This window comes from Neltuma alba, unplaced genomic scaffold (genome assembly GCF_004799145.2).
Source record: "Neltuma alba isolate B1F8T4 unplaced genomic scaffold, ASM479914v2 tig00006653_pilon, whole genome shotgun sequence".
In the NCBI taxonomy this organism is placed as follows: domain Eukaryota; kingdom Viridiplantae; phylum Streptophyta; class Magnoliopsida; order Fabales; family Fabaceae; genus Neltuma; species Neltuma alba.
Window position 1 is genome coordinate 298,684 of NW_021634531.1, and position 25,345 is coordinate 324,028.

General features: G+C 40.3%; 3 protein-coding genes across 5 annotated transcripts; 2 read left to right on the plus strand and 1 right to left on the minus strand.

The window, feature by feature from the left end:
* Window positions 1-3,133: 3,133 nt before the first annotated feature.
* Window positions 3,134-6,761, plus strand: LOC114750811 (probable acyl-activating enzyme 2). Of its 2 annotated transcripts, XM_028939420.1 has the most exons (3): window positions 3,134-3,546; window positions 4,147-4,476; window positions 4,995-6,761. In XM_028939420.1, exons 1-3 carry the CDS (start codon window positions 3,172-3,174, stop codon window positions 6,432-6,434), a joined length of 2,145 nt encoding a protein of 714 aa, XP_028795253.1. In that variant the 5' UTR covers window positions 3,134-3,171; the 3' UTR covers window positions 6,435-6,761. The 2 variants fall into 2 exon arrangements, with proteins under 2 accessions (XP_028795253.1, XP_028795254.1); XM_028939421.1 differs by lacking the exon at window positions 4,147-4,476 and having other exon boundaries at window positions 3,136-3,546.
* A 462-nt stretch (window positions 6,762-7,223) lies between these two features.
* Window positions 7,224-13,886, minus strand: LOC114750813 (probable acyl-activating enzyme 1, peroxisomal). The gene is made up of 2 exons (XM_028939422.1): window positions 13,685-13,886; window positions 7,224-8,769 (listed from the first exon to the last, which is right to left on the minus strand). The coding sequence occupies exons 1-2, from the start codon at window positions 13,883-13,885 to the stop codon at window positions 7,336-7,338; spliced, it is 1,635 nt and encodes a 544-aa protein (XP_028795255.1). The 5' UTR covers window position 13,886; the 3' UTR covers window positions 7,224-7,335.
* LOC114750814 (endochitinase-like) lies at window positions 8,321-21,430 on the plus strand. Of its 2 annotated transcripts, XM_028939424.1 has the most exons (3): window positions 8,321-8,325; window positions 20,236-20,770; window positions 20,880-21,430. In XM_028939424.1, exons 2-3 carry the CDS (start codon window positions 20,256-20,258, stop codon window positions 21,247-21,249), a joined length of 885 nt encoding a protein of 294 aa, XP_028795257.1. In that variant the 5' UTR covers window positions 8,321-8,325; window positions 20,236-20,255; the 3' UTR covers window positions 21,250-21,430. The 2 variants fall into 2 exon arrangements, with proteins under 2 accessions (XP_028795257.1, XP_028795256.1); XM_028939423.1 differs by lacking the exon at window positions 8,321-8,325 and having other exon boundaries at window positions 20,205-20,770.
* The last annotated feature ends 3,915 nt before the right edge of the window (window positions 21,431-25,345 follow it).

A 25,345-nucleotide genomic window follows, 5' to 3' on the forward strand; every position in this document is an offset into this window, starting at 1 on the left:
CTATCTCTTGCTATAACCTGTGGCTGGAAAATAAGACAACTAGACATTAATAATGCTTTTCTGAATGGTGACCTACAAGAACAAGTATTAATGAAACAACCTGAAGGTTTTATATCTTCAGAATTTCCAAAGCATGTCTGCCTCTTGAAGAAAGCACTTTATGGTTTGAAACAAGCTCCCCGGGCTTGGTTTGAAAAGCTAAGGTCAACCTTGTTAGATTGGGGTTTCGTTCACTCCAAATGTGATACTTCCTTGTTCTTCATAAAAGGGAAAGATTTTGTTATGTTTGTTCTCATCTACGTGGATGATATAGTGGTCACTGGAAACTCCCCTAGAGTACTAGAACTGTTTATCAAGCATTTAAACTCACATTTTGCTCTAAAGGATCTGGGTTTGCTTCATTACTTTCTGGGTATTGAGGCCTACAGAGACAACACTGGACTATATTTGAAGCAGAGCAAATACATTCTATCGATTCTTAATAGATTTGGCATGACAAATTGTTCATCAGTTCCTACTCCTATGATTGTCAACCGACAATACTCTAAAGCAGATGGCGTTCCACTCAACAATCCTACTTCTTACAGGCAAGCTATTGGAGCGCTACAGTATCTAATCAACACAAGACCGGATATCACCTTTGCTGTCAACAAATTGAGTCAATTTCTCTCCTCACCGACAGATGTTCATTGGCAAGCACTCAAACGAATACTGAGATATTTGAAAGGGACTATTCACCTTGCTCTACATATCAAACCGAGTACTCACCTGATGCTGCAAGGATTTTCTGATGCAGACTGGGCCGTATGTCCAGACGATCGGCGGTCAATAGGAGGGTTCTGTGTCTTCCTTGGTGATTCGTTAATTTCATGGTCCGCCAAAAAGCAGCCTGTTGTTTCTCGATCCTCTGCTGAATCCGAGTACCGAGCTCTAGCGAATCTCTCAACGGAACTTGCGTGGTTTCAATCCCTCTTCGGAGAATTGGGGATCCATCTGAAACAACCCCCGATTGCGTGGTGCGATAATCTAAGTGCTGCTGCGCTAGCTTCCAATCCGGTATTTCACGCTCGATCAAAACATATCGAACTTGATGTTCATTACATCAGAGACAGAGTTATCGGACAGCAACTCTCAGTTCGGTATGTTCCCTCGTCCGATCAGATTGCTGACTTCTTCACAAAAGCCTTGTCTCATTCTCGATTTTGGGCTTTCAGAGACAAACTCGGCCTTGTCCCTTCACCCAGGCCTAGTTTGACGGGGGATGTTAAGAATATAACAGGAAGTCCAATAAGAAAGCCCATTACGCAGGCCCATTACACTCAAGCATGTTCCTGATCTGTAAATGTGAACCTTGTATCATTCTTCTAGTATATTCCTTTGTATACGTGTCACACTACAATGTAATCTAGGGTTTTTACCCTGTCTATATATAGAACAGAATAGGGCCTTGAACAGTGCGCCCAATAAAATATTTTCTATTCCTACCATAATCTTGTCTCACAGCAAAATTTTGTTCCATAAGATTCCTCTAAGAACCTTGGTCCTTCCATAAGATTCCTCCGATTTCGATTTGAAGTTTCTGAAAATAGGATGAGCCGGCAGAGCCACCCTCCTCGAAATTCGATTTTAGCATAGACCTATCTAAACCCACAGGATACCATATATTGTACGTATGGTAAATATTTTTATCGTACAAATATCCTGATGACATGTTTTTTAGAGGCTTGCACCTAAAGAGTTGTATTAATTTTTTGCTCGTTCAATTTCCATTCATTCAAAAAGTTGTATCTTGATAACAATTGATGTCATGATTTAATTGATAGACTGAACAAGCATTATCAAAGTTTAGTTACAATTATTTTTTTCAGCTGAACTAGCTAGTTCATTCATATTCTATTTCCGGCCATTTTGTTATAAGCGAGTTCCGAATATTAGGGTGTGAGTTAATTTTCTTTATAAAATAGCGCAAACCGCAACTAGTCAAACTGGACATTCAATTAGTTAGTCATCCTACTGTGTGTGTTAATTAAATGAGCCTATATGATAGATATCTATATAAAACGACACAACAGATTGGTGGTTGTGTTCTCGCATTATTGGTATCATCTAGGCAAGTAAACACTATTGCTTGCTGTTTAGTGGCCGTGACACATAATTAGGAGCATAGGCCCTAATTTTGGTTGGGGAAGGGGTGGTTGAATGAGCCACCGTCCTCTCTTTGCATTGTGATGTGTTGCACTTGATTGGGAAGTTTGAGCTGCAGGTGCAAGAGGCAATATAAAGTCTAGGTTAGCTCTTTGATGTTATATATTCATTAATAATGGACTTCCTGTCATGATAATCTAGTTCTAGTTTCCTTTTCTCTTATGCTCTTTTCTCCCTCTCACGTGTTCTTCGTTCTAGGATTTCTCCTCTCTGTACTTCTTGTTATACTTAATTAATCTCATCGTAAATTGATACTCCTCCAATTTTTGCAAAGTGGCTTATGTTTTGAACATAAAACCCATTATAGTCGTGATGAACTTGTGCATCGATGTATATATCTACTAACGCATTTCACCGATTTCGGCCTCAAATAAAGGGGCATTATTGAATTGGGATTTAATGATTAATTAATTAATCAGTTAAAATAAGAAAAATTAGGTAGAAGGTTCCTTATTAAAAACTTTATTAGTGGGAAGGATCTGATAAATTTTAATGCGTGAAAAGTATCAATATTTATAGTTTTACCGATAACAAAAAGTATCAATATTCATAAACACAATAAGTCATTATCACTGATACAGTTTTCAAGAGGAAAATTTTTCCCCAAATTTTTCATTGAATAATGCTGCCAACCCACTTTGAAGGGAAAACACTCTTTGAAGGAGAAACACGCAAGCTCGTGCATTTCCATGTTCCTGAATTGCTCATTGATTGATAGAGAAGTGAGAGCGACAATTTTTTGTCAACGAGGAAAAACAGACTATATTAAAGGATCATGGTCCTGTCCAAATCACCATAAAAAACAACTAAAGCTAAGAACTTGATTAAAAATCAAACAGGACTATATGAACTCGCGGAATTTTCTTTAAAAAAAGAAAACATGACGGTGAAATGCAAGAGGAATGAGTGTTGAGTTGGGAGAGGAGTGGTAGCATATATATATATAGAGAGAGAGAGAGAGAAATAATGCAAAAACGCGAATTGGGGAGTGAAGTGAGGGAGATGATGACGAGTCTGCAGTTATTAAACATCAACAGCTGGGCGTCCGGCTTCAACATGAACAGGAACAGGACATTTTGCAAACCCAGGAGGCAGGCTTCCCGCCTTCATGTACGCAGCAAGCACTCCCATTTTGATTCGGCGGCGGAGGAGGGTGGTTCTGGTTGCACCAATTACGGCCCACTCTCTCCCATAAGCTTCCTGGAAAGAGCCGCCAATTTCAGCGCGCACACTACTTCCATAGTCTACGGTAACTCCAAGTTTCACTGGGCCCTCACCCATCAACGTTGCTTGAAACTCGCTTCTGCTCTCTCCCGCTTGGGCGTTTCCCGCGGCCATCTGGTCAGTTACTTAACTAACCACTACTCCTTGCTTGTCTCTCTCCCGTTCGCTGCAGTAGCCTCGCTCGCGTTTTGTCCCAGCCACATTCCCTTATCCATTCTGCTTATTATTGTAAACCAATCTTACACTAGTATTCACCCATTTTTTATTTGAAATATTCCCAGTTTTCATGCCCTTTGTTTTATAGTGTACGCGAGGATTTTATTTTGTCTTTTTAATTTTATTTTTGCATTTGTTTTTATTTTAAAAAAAATGACCTTCCGCCGCCTCAATGCTTCGTATTTGAAAATACTTAATAAAAAATAATATGATTACTCTCTGGATATGAAGAGGAAACAATGATTGGTGCGTATCGTAATCGCCAGTGACGGCCAAATGCATCAGCAATCATATCTATCTCTGATATTGTTGCATATCCTGTTGTTTCAATACCTTAATAGTGTCTGCTATTCTTTATCTCCTTGTCCGTTTCGGTACGGGAACGGGTCATTGCCAAACTGGCACACTTCAAATTCCACATTTATCTTTCTGGTTTCTACGTTGAATTTCCCTATTCCCATGCCTTGTCATCGCTTACTCTGCTTTCTGACCGTCATGAAGGACCACTTCCTCAAGAGCCTTCCCCGGACTGTTCTCTTCCGATTCTTCAGAACAAATTACATTACCGCACCTCCTAATCTTCGTAAATACTCTAACCTTGTGCGGAACTTTGATTCCGAATCGCGGGAATCAGTGGAGGGTTTGCTTCGTTGCTCTGCTAATTTCGTCCCTTTGTCCCCTGTAAGCTTCTTGGAAAGAGCAGCTAATTTCGCTACCCTCTCAACCTCTATTCTGTATGGCCGTTCCCAATATAATTGGGGGCAAACCCATCTGCGTTGTTTGAAACTAGCTTCCGCTCTCACTCAGTTGGGGATTTCCCGTGGGGATGTGGTGAGTCCTATCCTTTTGACCCTTACTTATATTCAGGGCATTTTGATCAATATGATTTGTGCGATACTATTCCTGGATTATTTTGCGCTCTCTAGCAACTTTATAACCCCACGAATCTGATCGAACATGCGTGTATAATTACGATACCGAGTTTTCAAATTCATGCCCTGCTTCGTCATTTTGATGGGGAGGCTGCAACTTGCATTAGTTTTTCCCCTTTATTGCGGCCCAAGGTTAAACCTTTTTCTGGGTCTTGTACTCGTTTCGTTGCGCGGAATTGTTATATTTAGGTAACCATTTCCCAAAAGAATCGAAGTTAGACAAAATAAGACACTATATCATCTAAAATATATGCGGACTCGCGCGTTGCGAGTTTGCGACTTTTACGAGTAATTTTCATTGGCAGAATGATGACTTTTCTTTTCTTGATTGGAGAAAATGTGGATCTGTTAGGGATGTTGGACTTGGAATTTCCTATCTGAACCTCTGATGCTATTTTTCATATTTTCTCCAAACAGGTTGCTACCCTGTTACCTAATGTCCCTGCAATGTATGAACTGCATTTTGCAGTACCAATGGCCGGAGCAATTCTTTGCACTCTAAATTCACGTCTTGATGGAGCTATGGTTTCAGTCCTTCTAGAACATTCACAAGCGAAGGTCCTCTTTGTAGACTACCAATTACTCGAAGTTGCAAGGAGAGCATTGAACCTGCTGAGCAAAAGAGTCAGAAACTTGCCAATTTTAGTTCTTATCACAGACTCTGACGGCTCATCTACCATCGATACTAGCTCAGTCAGCTATGAGTATGAGGAGCTACTATCTACGGGGAGTAGTGGGTTTGAGATTGTTAGGCCAAATAGTGAATTTGATCCAATAAGTGTGAATTACACCTCAGGCACCACATCTAGGCCAAAAGGGGTTGTTTTTAGTCACAGGGGGGCCTATTTGAATACTCTAGGAACTATTCTTCTCTTTGGGATGGGCTTTATGCCTGTTTATCTTTGGACTGTGCCTATGTTTCACTGCAACGGGTGGTGTTTGCCCTGGGGAGTGGCAGCTCAATGCGGAACCAATGTGTGTCTGAGGAAAGTCTCTCCGAAGGACATCTTTGAGAAGGTGACAGAACATAAGGTGACACATATGGGAGGAGCTCCTACTGTTTTGAACATGATCGTGAACTCTGCATTGACTGATAGGAGGCCACTTACCCACAAGGTAGTGGTGGTGACAGGCGGTGCTCCACCACCACCACAAATCCTATCCAAGATGGAGGAGATTGGCTTTAGTGTATCTCACCTTTATGGCCTAACAGAAACATATGGTCCTGGGACTTCTTGTGAATGGAGACCTGAGTGGGATTCTGTGGCTCCTGAAGAAAAATACAAGAGAAAAGCCAGACAAGGAATTCCCCATGTGACTATGGACGCTATTGACATAAAAGATCCTGACACTATGAAAAGCGTCCCAGCCGATGGCAAAACAATGGGTGAGGTAATGTTCAGGGGAAACACGGTGATGAGTGGATATTTGAGAGATTCGGAAGCAACAGAGGAAGCTTTTAGAGGTGGGTGGTTTCATAGCGGAGATGTGGGAGTGAAACACTCTGATGGCTATATAGAAATTAAGGATAGATTGAAGGACATAATAATATCAGGGGGTGAGAACATTAGCTCAGTGGAGGTCGAGACAGTTTTATATAGCCATCCTGCAGTTCTTGAAGCTGCGGTTGTGGCCAGGCCAGATGATCACTGGGGGCAAACGCCTTGTGCATTTGTGAGTCTGAAAGAGGGGTTTAGTGCAGATGCTCAAGAAATAATTGATTTTTGTCGAGATCATTTGCCCCATTACATGGCTCCAAAAACTGTTATTTTTGAGGACCTACCAAAAACTGCAACAGGAAAGATACAAAAATTTGTTTTGAGGGAGAAAGCCAAGGCCATGGGCAGCCTTACTTGACCATCAAAATCCATATACAGTGGAGCCTGCTCAATAGGAGCCAAATTAGTTAAGAATGCTGTTTCGTAACATATGGGAGGAACTCCTTCTGTGATACGGTCTTGTACAAGATTGACGAATTGTTATCCCAGGAAAAAAAAAAAAATTTGAAGAACAAAGAGCAGAACCCAAGGAATCTAATCCACACCCACAGTCCGCCTGTGTCATGCGTCACCATCAATGGCGGCAAGTTTACCAATTTGTAATTTACTTATTTACTGTTCATATCGCAGCTATTGCCTATTGGATGATTTCCCGGGTCTTTACTATGACTAAGCGAATAACCCTCTCTCTCTGGTCCCACAAATTATCTTCTTTTTTGTTTCCCCTGACCGGGCTGGTCCTGCAAATTACCAAATTGATAGTGGCCCCCTTGCCAGAACAGTAGAAATCTCTTATAAATACGTTTTACGTAAGTTAAAATAAAATTCTTTTCACATGCTTGTCTCATATTCTGTAAATTACTATTATAAAATAGTTTCTAAATTAGTTATAAACTATTCCAAATAGGTCTATTATTTCTTTGTCTTGAGGAATTCGTAATGAGCTAATTAAGAAAATTCATGACGTCAAAAGTACAATATTCAAAGAAATAGAGCGAATTGAAATCCAAAAGATGTAAATAATCAATCCTCAACTAAAGTGCACAGTTAAAAAAAACCAAGTAGTACGTCATAAACATTCTAGACAAATAATTATAAGTATAAAAGTTAAATCAGCCATGATTTGAAAATAGATTACACCACGGGAGAGAACAGTAATGTTTTCAAGAATTATAATTAAAAGGTAGATGTCTGTGCATAAGACATAGAAGGCCACTCTTATTAATGCCATGCATGCTTAAATCGATTATGGAGACACGTCATCCAGCGCATTTGATCTTCTCTCTGATGAGGAATTTTTGGACCTTGCCAGTTGAATTAACGGGCAACTCTCCAAAAACCACACTCTGAGGAACCATATGAGTTTCCAACCGAGCTTTACAAAACCTGATAATATCTTCCACGGTGGCGCCACATCCTTCTTTCAGCTTGATAACTGCAAAGGGGGACTCCACCGTATGTTCGTCATATTTCCCCACAACAGCCGCATTCAGAACCTTTGGGTGGCTCAGTAACACAGCCTCCACCTCAAGTGAGCTCACAGCCTCTCCTTTTGAATATATCATATCTTTTGCCCTGTCCTTCAGTCTTATGGAACCATCCTTCTGCCTCGTTGCGAGGTCCCCTGTTCTGTACCATCCCTCTCTAAAAGCTTCCTTGGTCGCTTGTTGATTTTTCAGGTACCCCAGCATCATGGTGTTGCCTTTAAACATAATCTCACCAATGGTTCTCCCATCACAAGGTGTACTCTCCATTGTGTTTGGATCTTTCACATCAATCCCCTCCATCATCAATATGGGGCGCCCTTGATCTCCATAACTGAGTTGTTCCGTTGGTTCATCGCCTGAATTGGGTTTCCAAGGTCGCACCAATACAGGACCCATTGCTTCTGTCATGCCATATCCAACGTTCACATTGAACCCAAGTTCTGCTACCTTGCAAAAGACCTGGCATGGCGGTAGCACTCCAGCAACTGTGATACTCACACCCGGAGGCAGAGGCTTGTGCTCACTTTGTGGTGCATCTGCAATTTCGTTCAACAGTGCGGGTGGACCGCACAAATGGGTTACGTTGTGACGAAAGATGGCATCAAACATGGCTTTCGCTGAGACATTTCTGAGACAAACATTGGTGCCACCCAGACTAGCCATTGCCCAAGCTAAGCCCCATCCGTTGCAGCGAAACATGTCCACTGTCCACAGAAACACAGGCATTGGTTTCATATCGAACCGCGAGACTGCCGCCGCTGAGTTAAGATGGCCGCCTCTGTGACTGTAAACAGCTCCCTTAGGAGTTCCCGTGGAGCCCGACGTGTAATTCACTGATATAGGATCGCATTCACTGCTCGGCATCCTGATCTTAAAATCTGCTTGTCCCTTTTCAAGCAGTTGGTTGAAGTGCAGGGCATCTGGCGGGAGATTCTTAAAAACGAAAGGTGGCTGTTTGTTATAGTCTGGGATAACAACTAGCAGCGGAGGCTTACATTTTCTTTGGGACATTATGTGGAACGAGTTAAGGGCAACGTCAACGAACTGATAGTCCACAAACATAATTTTAGCTTCTAATTGTTCCAATATCACAGACAACGTTGTGGCGTCCAATTTGGTGTTGAGCGCAGAAATAACTGCCCCAGCCATTGGAACCGCGAAATGCAGCTCATAGTGCTCTGGAATATTTGGTGCCAAAGCCGCAACCTACTCAACGAATTGCAAATTGAGCTCTATATGACTGTAGAATACAAACGTACTGAACGAATAATGCATAGCCAATCCAAATAGATCAGCATCAGTGCCGATATATCAGTATAGTAGCAAATCAAAATTCTTAAATGCCAGAATATGCCATGTAGCATGTAGCAGCATAAAGAGAAAGGACAAGGAAAAGTGGTTGGATAACCAAATAATAATAGTAGTATCGTTGGACAGTGATAATCATCGAATGAGGTATTAATTGATCTGAGGGGTGATAGGTGGAGGCGGGACAGGGTAATGACTAGGATCCACGGGTGAGACGTAATACAATAAGGATGAAAGAGTGAGACACTATTAAGATATATTACAATAAGTAGGTGGGGGTAATTAACTGGTAGGAAAAATGCAGGTTAGCGGTGATGGCTAACGAATAAGACAGTGACATGGATTACATCAGAAGGCCGTGCCAAACAATGGTTTGTTGAAGATAGCGACATTGTTTCAGGTCAAAAAAAAAAAAGAAAAAGGACGGTGACAGAGTATTAATTAAACCATGCTTTCCTTGCCGACTAGTGTGTTTTATCTTTAGGACGGGCAGGCTGAATCATACCATATATCAGCACTGGCCATAGTGGCCATAGTATCAGTATGTGTACTAAAAAGCCTGATGCGCTACGTACCTAGGATATTGTCTTCACATGCCTTACGTATATGCCTAATCGATTTCCATAGTTAGTTAATAGGTGTATTATAGTGCGGTTTTGTAATAAGAGAGAGGCCATATTTAGTCTTCCCTGTGCATATTGAAACAAACAAGAGCAACATGAAACTGCAAATCATGCTGGAGTGGTTCAAAGCATACCACTCGAAAAAAAAAATTTTATCGGTGGGGACTTTAATGGACATGTCGGTAAGGAAGCAGGACAATTCAGCGGGGCCCATGGTGGTTTTGGTTTTGGAGAGCTTAATAGTGGAGGACAATCTATTCTTGACTTTTCTCTTGCATATAATCTTAAGATTGTCAACACTTGTTTTAAGAAGCGAAAGGAGCATTTAATCACGTACAAAAGTGGTGCCTCAAAATCACATATTGATTTCTTTTTGGTTAAGAATCCAGACAGAAGATTGTGTACTAATTGCAAAGTGATTCCAGGAGATGGGGTGACTGCCCAACATAGAGTACTTATTATTGATGTACGTTTTAAGAGTACCAGGCAAAAGTACAATCAAGTGGTAAAACCCAGGGTTAGGTGGTGGTAGTTAAAGGGTGAGAAACGAGAGTTATTCAAAAGGACCCTTGTGGAGGAAGGAATTTGGGAGTCGCAAGGAAATGCTAACATGATGTGGGAAGAGATAGCTACAAGGGTTTGTTTGGTAGGTAAAGAAATTTTGGGAGAATCTAAAGGTCCTGGTCAAAGAGATAAGGAAACTTGGTGGTGGGATAAGAGTGTGCAAGAGATAGTCAAATAAAAAAGAGATTGTTTTAAGGCCATACACTCGTGCAATAGTGTAGAAAACCGAGAAAAGTATCAGTTGGCTAAAAAAGAGACGAAGAAAGCAGTGAGCGAAGCACGTACTAAAGCTTATGAAGGGTTTTATCAAGAGTTAGGAACAAAGACGGGAAAAAGAAATATTTACAAGATTGCGAAGCAAAGGCAGAGGAAAAAGAGAGATTTGGACCAAGTAAAGTGTATAAAGGATGAAAATGGTAAATTGTTAGTTACTGATGGTAATATTAAGGACAGATGGGAGGCCTATTTTTACAAGTTGTTTAATGAGGGAAGTAATTATACGACTCAGGACTTACAAGACTTGTTAATTAACGAAAATGATCAGAATTTGGCTTTTTACTGCAGGATCTGTATCGGAGAGGTTAAGGCAGCTCTTAAGAAAATGGACAATGGAAAAGCCGTTGGGCCTGATGGTATTCCTATTGAAGTTTGGAAATGTCTGGGAGATGAGGGTGAGGTGTGGCTAACCAAGCTTTTTAATGAAATTTTACGCTCTAAGAATATGCCGGATGAGTGGAGGAGAAGCATTTTAGTTCCTATTTACAAGAATAAAGGAGACATTCAAAACTGTGCAAGCTACAGGGAGATAAAACTTATGAGTCATACAATGAAGTTGTGGGAAAAAGTGATGGAATATAGGTTGAGGCTGGAGACTTCTATTTCAGAAAACCAATTTGAATTTATACCAGGGAGATCCACTTCGGAAGCAATCTATTTACTAAGAGGGTTAATGGAAAGATATAGAAGTAAAAGAAGGGATTTACATATGGTCTTTATTGACCTGGAAAAGGCTTACGATCGTGTGCCAAGAGAAGTAATGTGGAAGGTTTTGGGAAAAAAAGGTGTACGGGTTGCTTATATCAAAGCCATACAAGATATGTATGAGGGGGTAACTACCAGTGTAAGGACGCCTGAAGGTGAGACAAAGGACTTCCCTATTCAGATTGGCCTACATCAGGGATCCTCTTTGAGTCCGTACTTGTTCAACATTGTTCTAGATGTTCTAACTGAACCTATTCAAGAAAGAATACCTAAGTCCATGCTTTTCACGGATGATATAGTTCTCATGGCGGAATCAAAAGAAGAGATTAACACTAGATTGGAGTTATGGAGAAGGACGTTAGAGTCAAAAGGTTTTCGCTTGAGCAGGAACAAAACAGAATATATACATTGTGATTTTGGAGGGAGGCAAGGCAATGGGGATTTGGAGGTAAAGATGGGGGAGCAAATTATTCCTCAAGTATCAAAGTTTAAATACCTAGGATGCATTATACAGGAGGATGGGAAAATTGATGGAGATGTTTGTCATAGAATACAAACTGGCTGGTTTAAGTGGAGGAAAGCTACCAGAGTTATTTGCGATAAGAAGGTACCTAAGAAACTTAAAGGAAAATTTTATCGGACTGATATAAGACCGGCTATGTTGTATGGTAGTGAAAACAAGAGCACAAAGTTGGGGTAGCAGAAATGAGGATGTTGAGATGGATGTGTGGTCATACAAGAAAAGATAGGATTCGAAATGAAAATATCAGAGCAAGAGTCGGTGTGGCACCTATCCAAGAGAAAATGGTTGAAAATCGCTTAAGATGGTTTGGACATGTGCAGAGAAGGCCATTGGAGGCCCCGGTGAGGAGGGTGGATCAGACAAGATGGAGTCCCATAAAAAAGAACAGAGGAAGACCAAGAAGAACACTTAATGAGGTCATTAAACGAGACCTCCTAGTCAACAACATGTCTAAGGACTGGGTTGTTGACAGAGCACGATGACGTTGTGTGATTCATGTAGCCGACCCCACCTAGTGGGATAAGGCTTGTTGTTGTTGTTGTTGTTATAAACAAAAGTTTAGGTATCTCAGGGCTCATCGGGGGTCAAGACATGTTTCTAGACTCAAAAATCTCAGACAGAAGTACTACAAGGTCAAACAAGAACAACATGGAATTGTAAATCATGCTGAGTTTTTTAAACGAGAGATGCTCCCGAATAACTCTTGAGAGAGACCAAAAACGTGAATCATGCTGGGGAAGTTGTCTATTCAGGCACGACACATTCCAGTGTCTTGCATTAAAGTTATTCACAAAGAAAGTTATGCTGCTGAGACAATCCCTCCTCTATTCATGACCAACGATGGAGTTGTCCTATGGGAGTCGATGACTATTGAAAAAGCCAAAGTCAGTATGCTTTTGGCCCAAATCACCATGTGGTGGTGGGATCAAATCATGTCCCTACCACTTTCCTTATTTGAAAAAGGAAAAAAAAAAAAAAAAAAACAAAGTCAGTGCGAGTCTTCTTTTTTTAAGAAAAGGGGTGCTTACGCATACAGGCTGACATTGGCAACACGGTTTAGCAACGGGCCCTTCAATCGGGGGGGGGGGGGGGGGGGGGACCATTCTTCTGGCCAACATTTTCCCCACCGTCAACGGCTTACATTTCGTCCACGTTGTTTGTATCTCCTTTACCTTTATTCCCGACGTTTTATATGAGAGTAACCAATCATCTTTGACACACCCAAAGTACTACGGTCCTAATTATAATAGCAATGACTACTAAAAGAAACGCCAATATATGCACACATATTATATTTTTTTCATCTATATATAGCCTGAGCTGGCATATGTATACTAAGTATTAGTCCTTAGTACATCTTAAACTAAGAACCGGAGATAGTATAAAGAAAACTGCTAATTACCTACTTATTGATTGCATGGTTGTTGTTATATATACAGAGAGATAAGCAAATTCTAGTTTGTATCAAATTCTTTGTTATGTCTGTCAAATTATAGTGTGTGTTTTTTTTTTTCTTTTGGGTGGGGTGGAGATTCCGCAGAAAAGAAATGGAGGAGTGATGTAGAAATGGGAGGAAAAGAAAAGGGAGAAAGCGGAGAAGGAAGACCATTGACTCCGAATGTGGCAGCCAGCGTGCCGTATGCTGCGGTGAAGACCGAGCAAATAAAAACACCATGTCAACGAGAGCCCTTTATCATAAATTATTAATATCGTCAGAAAATTATATTTTGTAAAAATGTCCGAAACGTGTTTTGTCCGCCGTCCCATTATTCCAACTAACACGCCTTGGCTGGACGTATACGCGCTTTCACGAAGCTTCTTCCTCTCAGATCTCATCACCATTCTCACGCAGCTTCATGCATCTATGGAACACAATTAATGGACCTCTGCAATCGCATCTGATATGATATCTATACATATTAATCGACGAAACCCTAAGGTCTTTGGGAAAATCTGCTTATTAAAACTAGCCCAGTTACCGCACACGTCCAGCTCAGTGGTACTCATATTTCCGGTTCCCATTAACCGGCATACAGTTAAGAGATATAAGCTAAACTTTAATGGCACGGCTCGTGATAGAGAGCTGAGAATAAGCAAGATGAAAGAAGGCAAATGAACTTACAATATCAGGGTGAGAAATCCCCAGATGGACCAGAGCAGAAGCGAGCCTGAGGCATCTTCCATGGGTCTCCTTCCATGCAAATCTGACATCACCGTAGACGACGGATGGCTTGTCAGCGTACACAGTGGCTGCTCGCTCCAAGAAAGTGATGGGCGTCAAAGGCACGTAATTTGCAGAGCAGGCAGACGGAGCTTCCTTCATGCTTGCACTTGTCTTCATTTAGCGTCTCCATACGCGGTGCAGCTATGAAGATTTATTAGTGCAAGGTCTTTTTGGGCCCCGGCCCATCAAGTTCCCCGCCCGGGTCACGGGACCATCCGTGATTACACACACCTCTTCTTAATCATCAATTGTGTACTTAATCTCGCCTAATTAATTCTCTGACTCCGGGATCCAACCAGGGCATGACACGTAAGTCAGGGCTTCCAACAGGAATCCACTGCCGGGCCTACAAATAACCCCAGCATATACGCGTATATAGGTGCTTTTTTTTTTTTGGACCTGAACGCGTATACAGGTACTTAAGACTCTATGCATTAAAATATGCGGGTGAACTCCGAGTCAGATGCCTGATCTAAAGCATGTAGCTTCGGTTTTCCTTCAACAAAAAAAAAAAGGGGGGGAGGCGGGGGAGATATGGGGCACAGAAAATCAAAAAGAGGAGGGCACGTATAAATCATGCCAGCGTACTGAAGGTGGGAGTCTTCAAGATGAAAACGGAAGTGGTGGTTTATAATGGAGACGTATATATCCATCAAATCAGCAGTATAATGCTGAGTAACAGGCGATGTCGTGCATGATGATGAATTGGTGATTATGACGTACGTCAGCTTGCATTTACACTTGTCTTTGGGTTGATATAGATAACATGATTCACATGGGGTGAGGACGCAGATGCCCACCCTTTATAAGATTGATCGGATTAATCTGAATCGAGCTGCGTGACTTTTCTTTTGTCGATGATCTGAAAATGACGACATATATATATATTGGACAGCACCAGGTGTTGAATCCTTGCTTTAAAATAAGAGTAAGGGAGGAAGTGGCCTTTTAATGTTGTCCCTTCATTTTTATGTACTTCCTGACCACATGCACGGTTGCTGAGGCTCACGCTCACACGCACGCACGTATATAGAGAGGAAGGAGCCAGCAGGCGGCATCTTGTGTGGCCTATAATTCAGCGCCCGCTGTTTGTCGTTTTTTGTATATAAACCTCAGCTGCGACTTAGGAAGCCGTGTGGTGAGCACAGAGCGAACTATCCTTTCGCCTTCTCCTAAAGCATACGCCTATTTTTGGAGGAGTTCTCTTCACTGAGGACTCCACGAAACAAAAAAAATGGAAAAAGTTAGGCTTTCTCTCATCCACAACAGCGGAACTGCAAGCCACTCGCATGGCTCTTCAGCTTTTCACAGATTTCATTCAAGCCATACAACTCTTGATGAATGATAGTAGAAACTTCCACCCGATTCGTGATGATGATTGACGAAACGAGGTCGATGATTTTCTTCGGTTGGGATCTTGGGATATCCTTCTCACACACAGAAGCTCTACAATGCACTGACCTCATTGCCAAGAAGGCCCACCAGTCAAACTATTCAATTTCGATGCTTCAAGACCCTCCTTCCTACAGTCTTGAACAACTAGCCACAGACCTTTTTAAGTTTTAGGTTTTTAATGTTTTCCGCGGTTATTTAGATTTTGTCCTTTTGATGTAATTTCAAGTTTCCCTGCCTTTTGATTCCCCCAAAAAAAAAAAGCTGCGAGTTGCGTCACCGTCGGCTCAGGGTTCGGGAATTAAAGCATCCGTATATTTCAGAAAGTCCCAAGTCCCGAGAAACAACTCATCCCAGAAAGAGTAGCCCTACGACTTCCAAACCCGGCCCCCTCGTCCTCAAGCACAGCCTCATGCCAGTAAAACTGGAGATCGATTTCGTCATTTTCGGTGCTTGTTTTAGTACTCTCCAATTTTGTCCCGTATGTGATTCCGGGGACTCGTCATTTTCAGTACACGATGATGGATAAGGGAGGACTCGACCTAGAGGTATATATAGAATACGCATAGTGAAGCGGCGGAGGAAAAGAAAATTACTCCAGTAATAAATATAAGAACTAAATTACTAATTTATTTAGAGTAATAAAGTTTGTTAGGTTGATTATTTATATTAATTAGATGTTCTCTTTTTTAAAATATTTTTACTAACTATGTGTGTTAGTTATAACCGTCATTTAATAAAATCTTTAACATATACAATTACTATAAAGACTACTTAAAAAAAAGATAAATGTGAGAGATAAAGAAGATTAGAATCTTATATTTAGGACGAAATTAAAATTTAATCTCACTCTTATATTAAGGATATAAATTAATTAAAACAGTCCGGCAAAGCAGCGCAGCCCATGTTGGAAAATGCTTCAGTCACTCGATAGATTCAGATCATGTTCACTGCCTTTGATGGATATTAATCATCCATTAACAGTATGCCTGGCTTTCATTACTGAATTTGGAGATGTCATCGATCAGCTGATTGGCCTCATCGCTAAATTAAACAATACGAAATGCCCAACGACCCGTTCAAACTCACTCTGATATCCCACTTTTCTTTCAAACCCACCCACTGAGAGACCAATATATGATTCGTTGACTTAACTTTACTTCATTTGATAACTATCACTTCTGTGAAGGTTGACTCGCTCAGCAACTACAGTTATGGCCACCGGGTAAAGCGATTGGGGGGATTACGCCTCCGGATAAACGACCCGGCTCTTGTTTCCACCGACCCGACTTTATGGCTGGAGATTCCCTTATGTATATGCATGGCTTGGAAGTTGGGTCCCCACAAAAAATTAAATAAATAAAGTCAAGCGATTGCCGTCAAGCCATGACGCGAGACAGGCACGTGGACAGCGTCATATGGCGACACATACGGAGTAATGGGCCAGCAACAAATCAAACGGTGGGGAAGGGTAGATGGAGCAGAGGGCGGGGGCTGGAGCCTCGGGTTGACAATCGGAGCGGTTGATGCGAGAGGCGGCTCGGCACATTTGGGTAAGTGCTGGAGAGCAGGTCAGCGACAAGGGGAGATGGGAGTGGCGCAGCCCATGATGTTTGTAATAATGTATTCTCTGGGTGTGCATATTGAGTCAGCTTCCTAATAAACTCGCATATACGCTGATATTTTCCCCCTCCCCCCCCCCCATTCATGAATTCGTATATATTATCTTCTCCACTTTAGCGGGGTGCGCGTATAGGAATATTTTAATTTAATTGCTCGTGTCTGTCTGTCTGTCTGTATTGATCCTGTTCTTTTCACATAATTATCTGCCTCGTCATCGCCTTTCATTTAAAACAATAAATAAAATAAAATCATCCCCACGATTTCAAACTTCCCAAATGCCAATGAAAGCGCTGGTCTGTTACTTTTAAAAGCAAATTATAAGTTCAGAGTTTTCTAATTTATGTGTGTGTTCTGTAAGGCAACAACAGGTTGATTATTTTTGAAGCAGTGAGTTAGAAATATTGTGAGCCATTGGGATATATATATGTTTCACAGGGTTGTGTAAACACTGCTTTTGAAAACGTACCCACGATATGCCTCCAGGAATGCAATACACTGAGCGGATTACCTGGCAAAGAAAGTACAGCAAAATGATGAGGAGATAGTTAGTTTTGATTTGGGAGCCCCTCTCTCAGTGCGGAGACAGACTACAGATGGATATGGCGGAAGGATGTTCTGCAGGGCGGTACTAATAACTGTTAAAAGTGGATTTTCAAGCTATAGCTTACCTTGTTTTGATGCCCCAAAAAAATAAAAAACGTATCCACAATCATGCTCCTTTCAAGTAAATTTCGCAGGTTCACGGTATAGAAATTTTTTTTTTTTTTTTGGAGATACAGTGGAAAGAAAACAGGCTACTAGGATGTGGATTTTATCTCATCTGTATTCATTTTTACCAAAACTTATATAATCATTCTTAATTTATTGAAAAAGTTGGTAATAAACACACCTCTCTGCTTATGTTGCGCTCGTTCTTAAATTAGTTGGCATAATAAAGGGAGTAAGACAGAGAGAACAATCTTCATCACATAATTCACTAAATTAAACATGCTAATGGACTCTAAAAATCCCCTGAAAAATAAAATTTATTATCTGAAAGCTGCACCAAATGACATGTCCATAAATCGGAGGTGGAGTCTGGACTCTGCAGAGTGCTCGTGTGCTTAATTGACATTGATTTTTTTTTAAGCAAAAAATTGACATTAATATTGATGGTATCGATAATTAACTGTTTTTAATAGAATTGAGAGTCTTTGGCTTCTCTGATGAAAAAAAAAATCATTAGTTATCAATCTATTAGACTCGCCATTTCAAACAAACTTTTGATGGGGGTATAAACTCAAATTGTAAACTTGTAAGGGTTTATTTTATTAATAAACTGGTATTAAAAGTGTATCACAAATAATTAAAATATAAAAAACAACAATTTTATTTAAATACATTTTAAATCCAAATAATCAAAATTAAATCCATCAACATTATACTTTATCATATTCAACAACAAAAAATTTATGGAATTCATATATAAAGTTATCAAACATAACTAAATCCAGAAATATAGCATGAATTTAAAAACGATTTCACACGATTTTATAAATAAAAAACATAAAAATAATAAACTTGATGAGTAAGCTCATAAGTTCAATCGAGTCTATAGTTAAAATAAGTTCAAGAGCGAGTTAATATGATTTTGTAAGATGAAAACGTTAAAAAAATAATGTTAAACTCAAAGACTCAACTCGTGAGTTTGACAATAATGATCCTCCCATCCTTAATGATATCCTAATTAAGGAGCTGATCTTAATCTTAAATATAAGATATATTTATTATATTTATCATTATTTTTAAATTATTTCTGCTAATACTTCCTCAACAATAATTAAATGCAACAATAATTAAATAACGCCACACAAAAATTAATTCTATATTTTTATTTTTTAATAAAATAATTTTAAGCATTTTTTAATAAAATTTCATGCCCATTCTCAATTAAAGTGATTAGATTTTTTCCTTTGAGAAAAAATCCTAGTAAAATATTAATCTCATTGTATTTTTTATGACTAAAAAAAATATAACATTTAATTCAATTAAATTGGCGTTAAGTTGATAGAAAAGATTCTTTCATTGGAGCTAGGACCTCAGCGATGCAAGGTAGCTAATAAGGACTTATTAATAACGGCTTTATGGCAATTTATATTACAAGTTTTAATATCTCATGACTTTCTTTTCTTGAGAAAAATATCTTATGACTTTTTCTTTGGAGGTAAAGTCTTGTGCCTTGTAATCAGGGGCATATGGTTGAACGGTAAGAGCTCATCCTCCCTTAACTAAGGTTGGGAGTTCAATCTCTGTTTAGATATGAAAAGCGTTAAATCTTCTGATCAGCTATCATACACTTCTAGGTGCCTACAATTAGCAAATCTGAATTAGTCTAGATAGTTGATGTCCCTGAAAGATAGTCTGTCTAGGATACTAGACGAGGACAGTAAAAAAAAAAAGAAAGTCTTATGCCCTGTTAATAACATGCTTTATTTTATGACAGGAAAATATTACGCCTAAGTTCTAGCTGGAATTTAAACTTTTAGGTGCTATAATTGTGAATCTATAAATTCCAATTTGAAGATTATTCTAAAAAAATAATATCATATTTTTATAATTAGTTAATTTAATTAATTTTTATAGTTTAATCAAATTAGTTAAATAGATTTTAAAATAAAGATCATATGTTTATTTTTTTAGTCTAGTTATTAACAAGAGAGTATGAATTTTTTAATGATTTTTCAGTTTTATGTTTAAATCTAAACATGAGATTTCTTGACGACTTAAAGAATAGAAATCATTCCACCTCATTTCGAGTAGACAGACACTTATGATGCGAGAAGACCATAATAACTGAATCCTTAAATGGTTTGTCTCTTCTCGTTTTCACGTATTATTTTTCCACAATTAATAATTACATACTTTTATTTAAAATATCAAATCTACGACTGAACATTATACATACATACGTGGACACACACACACATATATGAACGTATGTATAAAAATTGTTCATACGCGCGCGCGCGCACACGTATAACCTATAGAGTAAGTTAGATTTACCTTAAATTTCATGCTATTAATGTGTGGGTCTCAAATCTAATTAAGAGATGTATCATACAATCAGCATATCATTTTTCATTTAAGCTCGTTGCGATAGATAATTTTGGTAAACAAAAACTAAAGAAGTAAAACACAGTATGGATAACGGTACCATGAAGTGAGAACGCATACGAAGGGGGAAAGCAGGACTTCAATTTGCATCGGCGTTTTCAGGATGAAGTAAAAGTCAAGCAGTCCATTTTGACCAGCTTACTGCTTGAAAAGTCAAGAGAAGAAATTAGAAAGCAAATGCTTCTCTCCAGAGTCTTGTCTATATATAGAGCCTTCCAATTGCTCATTCCCTCACCCAACGTAAGCAAGGATGAAGGTAGCCAGAAATATGCAAGTGTTAGCCTTAGCCTTAGCTTTAGTGATGCTGAGAGCCTCCGCCGAACAGTGCGGAAGGCAAGCCGGCGGAGCTCTATGCCCCAATGGCCTCTGCTGCAGCCAATACGGCTGGTGCGGCACCACCAACGATTACTGCTCAAACAACTGCCAAAGCCAATGCAAGCCCAGCGGCGGCCCTACCCCCAAACCCAACCCTACGCCGTCTACCGGCGGCGGCGATGTCGCCAGCATCATCACCTCTTCCCTGTTCGAGCAGATGCTGAAACACAGAAACGACGCCGCGTGCCAGGGGAAGGGCTTCTACAGCTACAACGCGTTCATAACGGCGGCCAGGTCGTTTCCGGGGTTCGGGACCACCGGTGATGATGCCACCCGCAAGAGGGAACTCGCCGCTTTCTTCGGCCAGACGTCGCACGAGACGACCGGAGGATGGGACACCGCACCCGATGGTCGTTATGCCTGGGGCTACTGCTTTGTCAGGGAGGGCTCCAACACTGCCAGCTCGGGATATTACGGACGTGGACCCATTCAACTTACACAGTAATTACCGATCACTCTCTCTAGCTGCATCTCTCTTAATACATACTCATTAAAGATATATATGCTAGGAAGTAAGAACTTACTCGTGTGAGCTTTGATTTTGACACAGTGACTACAACTACCAGCAGGCCGGAAGTGCGATAGGGGTGGACCTGGTGAGGAACCCAGATCTGGTGGCCACGGACGCGGTGATATCTTTCAAGACGGCCATATGGTTCTGGATGACGGCCCAAAGCAACAAGCCCTCCAGCCACGACGTGATCATCAACAGGTGGACGCCTTCCGCGGCTGACACGTCGGCAGGAAGGGTGCCCGGTTACGGTGTGATCACCAACATCATAAACGGTGGGCTGGAATGCGGGCACGGCCAAGATCCCAGGGTGGCAGACAGGATAGGGTTTTACAAGAGGTACTGTGATATTATGGGACTCGGCTACGGCGGCAACTTGGACTGCTACAACCAAAGGCCTTTTGCCTGATTATTGCTTCTTCCTAATAATGAAGAGGGCTTTGTTCTCTCTTTAGCTCCTCACTTCTCACAAACTTTCTCCGTCTCATCTGCTTTCATAAATCCATGTACAACTACAAATTGTACTATATGAAATAAATTGCTGCGAGCGTGATGAATATTATTATATATCTGATCAATCACAATCTCAATTAGCACGTTGCACATGAAGCGAACAACAAATCAAACTTGGTCGCATGAGCTAGTTAATGGGCTTGAACTGATCTAACGCGCAGTGACTGTACTGTGAATGTGATACCCCTCTTCTGAATGGTAATAAACCAGAAACTACCTGCTTCCACATGCTTTGCATGGAATCAGCTGGTCAGCCTTTCATTATCAGCACTTGCATTACCTGCACTCAACAGATCACAGCCATTGATTTGATCCCTCCAATCCATGCACCGCATGTCTTGTGCCTTGTTTGAAAACCCCAAACCTTAAAAATTCGTGTCTATTTATTATATATTATCCCACTAATAATGCACCTCTCATGTCTTCTTTTATCTGTTTGCACTATGCAAATATATGAGACGCCAGTCCTTCCCCCCCCCCCCCCAAAAAAAAAAATCATGCGCTCTATGTATAAGGCTTCAGTATATACAAAAGACATTTTTTATCATATATTCCTTTTTCTTTTTCCCAATCAAAAGATGTCGCATTGGCATGTTGTGAGAAATTGATTAAATTTATGACCAAAATGAATTAACTGCGCCTCATGCAGTGGCTGAACTGCGGAGAATCTGGATCCTTACATATCGGGTCCGACTTCTCTCCTCTGCCCTTGATCCACGTCGTTTTGACTAATTTAACTGATGCAGCAACCCTTCGTTCTTTCCGCGAGTCCCGTTCTTCCCCTGGCAGCGCCTCCGTTCTTCAATCATCGACCCAGATTTCACTTGAAGGCTAAAGTGAAGCAAGCAACTTCAAACCTGCAATCTTTCTGGCATTTCTCTCTCTCGCCCATTCAAAAATCAAAAGCTCCAATCAAGCTCTTCAATTGAATTTTAGAATCCACAGAAGCAGACTTGGCATAAAGTGCTCTGCTACCTTGGCTGGGTGCTCTTTTGCTTTGTTTCATGTACCATTTTACAACTTCTTCGAAAGATAATTTTCACTTGTATTCATTCTATTACGGTGTCGTATTTATATACAAGAAGAGTTGGGGTCAGTCTATAATCTCACACCTTTTAATCTTTTATTTGTGCCCACGTTTTGCTTAAAAGAGCAGGATTTTTAGTAAGTCATGAACAATTAGTTCAGCTGTGCGAACACTACATACTCATATATTGATGCCACACATTTTAGTGTGGATATTTTTATATTGCCATATGAGATTTTCAGGCAAAACTTCTATGCTTCGATGAACTTTTGTTATTTTGTTCAGGCCAGAGGACAACATATAGGACAAAGTTCCTTCTTTCTCTCCATCTCCACTATAGGTTATCAAGTTATATAATTAAAAAAATCATAAAAGGCTTGTTATTACTATAAACAATTGAGTCCACATTCTCTTAATTTTTTTTTTTAATCTATCGTCATATGTAAATACTCACACACACACATATACAGATTGAGGAGAACATGGAAAAGAGAGCCATGGGAGCAATGCTCTGTTTCCTATTTCCTTTGAGATTAAGTAGGGGTCTCTGACACAATCATTTGTACCAAACCTGAAAACTAGTTGGAAGATTTGGAATTCTTATGTTTGCTCTCATGGCAGAACTTTAAAAATTCCGTCTTCGATTAATATGTATGATTGTTTCGCTATTTCACTTAACAATCTATAATCTGTCAAGATCCTCGAAAATGCTGCTTTGACCTTAAATTCTTTGCGGCTTTGAGGTTTGAGTGCATGAGATGTACGATTTTTATGCTTGCGGGTGCTGAGTAGAACAGCTTAGGCAGTACCCATATCTAGACCCCCTTGCTGGAATCTCTCAAAATTCTTCCCCACCAGCACAGCACATTCGACTTTCCCGGGCTGCTAGAGGAAGATGAACGGGGTGCGTGAAATTCAGTCAAGTCTGGGTCGATGGCTGAAGAACGGAGGTGTTCGATGGCTGAGGAACGGAGGTGCTGCTGGGAGAAGAGGGGGACGCGCGAAAAAGAACGAAAGGGTGCAGCGGAACTTGAAACCGATGTGAAGGGCGCCATTTGAATAGGTCCAAACGACGTCGTTGAAGGGTAAGGGAGCCTGGGAAGGGTAGTGACTGGACGGGAAGGGTAGAGGAGAGAAACTGAACCCGTAGTTATCACGCGAAGCATGAAAACAACAAGGATGGAACTAATATTTCTTTGGGGGCCATCATGGAGTTTCGTGCATTTGATTGAAGTTCGAATCAAACTGGGGGTTTCATGTCGGGTTAATAGGAGGTTTGGTACTTTGACTTCATTTTGATTTTTATCACTATAATTTCAAATTTCAAAGTATAAGTTTTGATTTTTTAAGTTTTACTTTATTTACAACATTAGTCTTTATAGTTTAATAAAGAGCTGGATTCAAAACTAGCCATGTTAAGTTAACCGATGTGTCACTAACTCTGTTTATTCTGCTAACATAGCATGCCGACGGAGCATATGATTTTAATTCAAAAAAAAAAAAGCCACTATCTTCTTTGGGAAATCATGACATTCCGTCCAGTATTTCTCTTTTTAAATTTTTGTCCTTTAGGTTATCAATCATCTATAGATTGAGGAATCCGGAATGTCCATGTTATATTACAGGCATATGAACTCCATTGTGTGCACGAATCTAGTGGAGGAGCACACCGCAGAACGAGACGGTGATGAGGGAGAGATCATGAATGAGTCTAAGATTGAGCTGACATTTGGCTCCTCATGTTACGACAACTACATACAAAAAGTGAGATGATGATGATGATGATGCACAGTGAGAAGGCACTCTGATTTCGTGAAGGAGACAATGGCTTTTTTTTTTTCCCCTCCTTTTTTCTTTTTTTTTAAAAATTAAAATGACATGTCCGGTCAACTTGGACACCCAGCATGCCATGTCACCAAAATAAAATGCATTAGTGACACACCAGCAAATTTAATGCCGTTAACTTCAGGCCCAAATGCTTATTAAATTACGGGGACTAACATCATAAACGGAATAAAACTTGAGAGATTAAAACCTATACTTTAAAATTATAAGAACTAAAATCAAAATGAAGGTAAGTAGAAGAACCAAACATCATATTAACCTTTTTTTTTTTAATTTGACAATGATAACTAATGGGCCATCGTTTTATGGGCTGATCCGATGATCCAATTGAAAAGATGCAGAGTGCTAGCAGTAGTATACATGAAACAGCATGAAGGAAATAGGGTTAAGGGTCCGGAAACGGTGGGCCCTCTTGACGCTCACCTAAAGAAAGGAAAATAATGATGAGCAGGCCCTCTTTTTTTTTTCAATCTTTTTTGCCGACAATAAGCAGGCATCCAGAGATAATAATAACGGTGTTGGCAAACTGTTCCTTGATTAGGGGGAAAAAACAATAGTTAATGAAGTTGTAGGGTTATAATTTGATCATTATTAGACGACAAGGCATAAATAAATGACACGAGATCACATGCGACTCACGGGTAGACATGCTTGTGGTTGCCCAAAAACGTGAACCACCTCTCCTCCAACATGGGCTTCATGTGGTCCCCCCTTTTTTAAGGTTTCGGTTTTACAAACTCCCCGCTCTTCTCTTCTTCTTCTTCCTCCTCCTACTTGGAGTTGGAGGGCACATGGCCTTGGCCGCTCAGCATATCAAAAAATTTGTGAAGGGAGATTAGGAATCATGCACCTATTTTTTCCCTCCGGCAACTTCTTTGTCCATCTATTAAATTTTGTGCTTTTTACATTGATTTTTCCCTTTCAACTTTACTTCTGTTATTTAAAATAACTGGATTTGGAAAGGGAGTTATTCTAGTTACTAATAAATTAAGTCTGTATCAGAGCCATGTCACTGTATCATTAGGGAGAGGAACCTGAATAATCTAACGCTAAGACGAGGGAGGGGTTGACCCACATGGAACGTGAATCTAATAAAAGTCGGTTATAGTTATCGGAGTTC

What these genes read in the sequence shown, in the direction of transcription:
- LOC114750811 (XM_028939420.1), top strand. Translation starts at nt 3,172, where the DNA reads ATGCAAAAACGCGAATTGGGGAGTGAAGTGAGGGAGATGATGACGAGT. An exon ending in GCGTTTCCCGCGGCCATCTG is followed by an intron (nt 3,547 to 4,146) that starts GTCAGTTACTTA and finishes ACCGTCATGAAG; the next exon opens with GACCACTTCCTCAAGAGCCT. An exon ending in GGATTTCCCGTGGGGATGTG is followed by an intron (nt 4,477 to 4,994) that starts GTGAGTCCTATC and finishes TTCTCCAAACAG; the next exon opens with GTTGCTACCCTGTTACCTAA.
- LOC114750813 (XM_028939422.1), bottom strand. Translation starts at nt 13,885, where the DNA reads ATGAAGGAAGCTCCGTCTGCCTGCTCTGCAAATTACGTGCCTTTGACG. An exon ending in GGATTTCTCACCCTGATATT is followed by an intron (nt 8,770 to 13,684) that starts GTAAGTTCATTT and finishes TTCGTTGAGTAG; the next exon opens with GTTGCGGCTTTGGCACCAAA.
- LOC114750814 (XM_028939423.1), top strand. Translation starts at nt 20,205, where the DNA reads ATGAAGGTAGCCAGAAATATGCAAGTGTTAGCCTTAGCCTTAGCTTTA. An exon ending in GGACCCATTCAACTTACACA is followed by an intron (nt 20,771 to 20,879) that starts GTAATTACCGAT and finishes ATTTTGACACAG; the next exon opens with TGACTACAACTACCAGCAGG.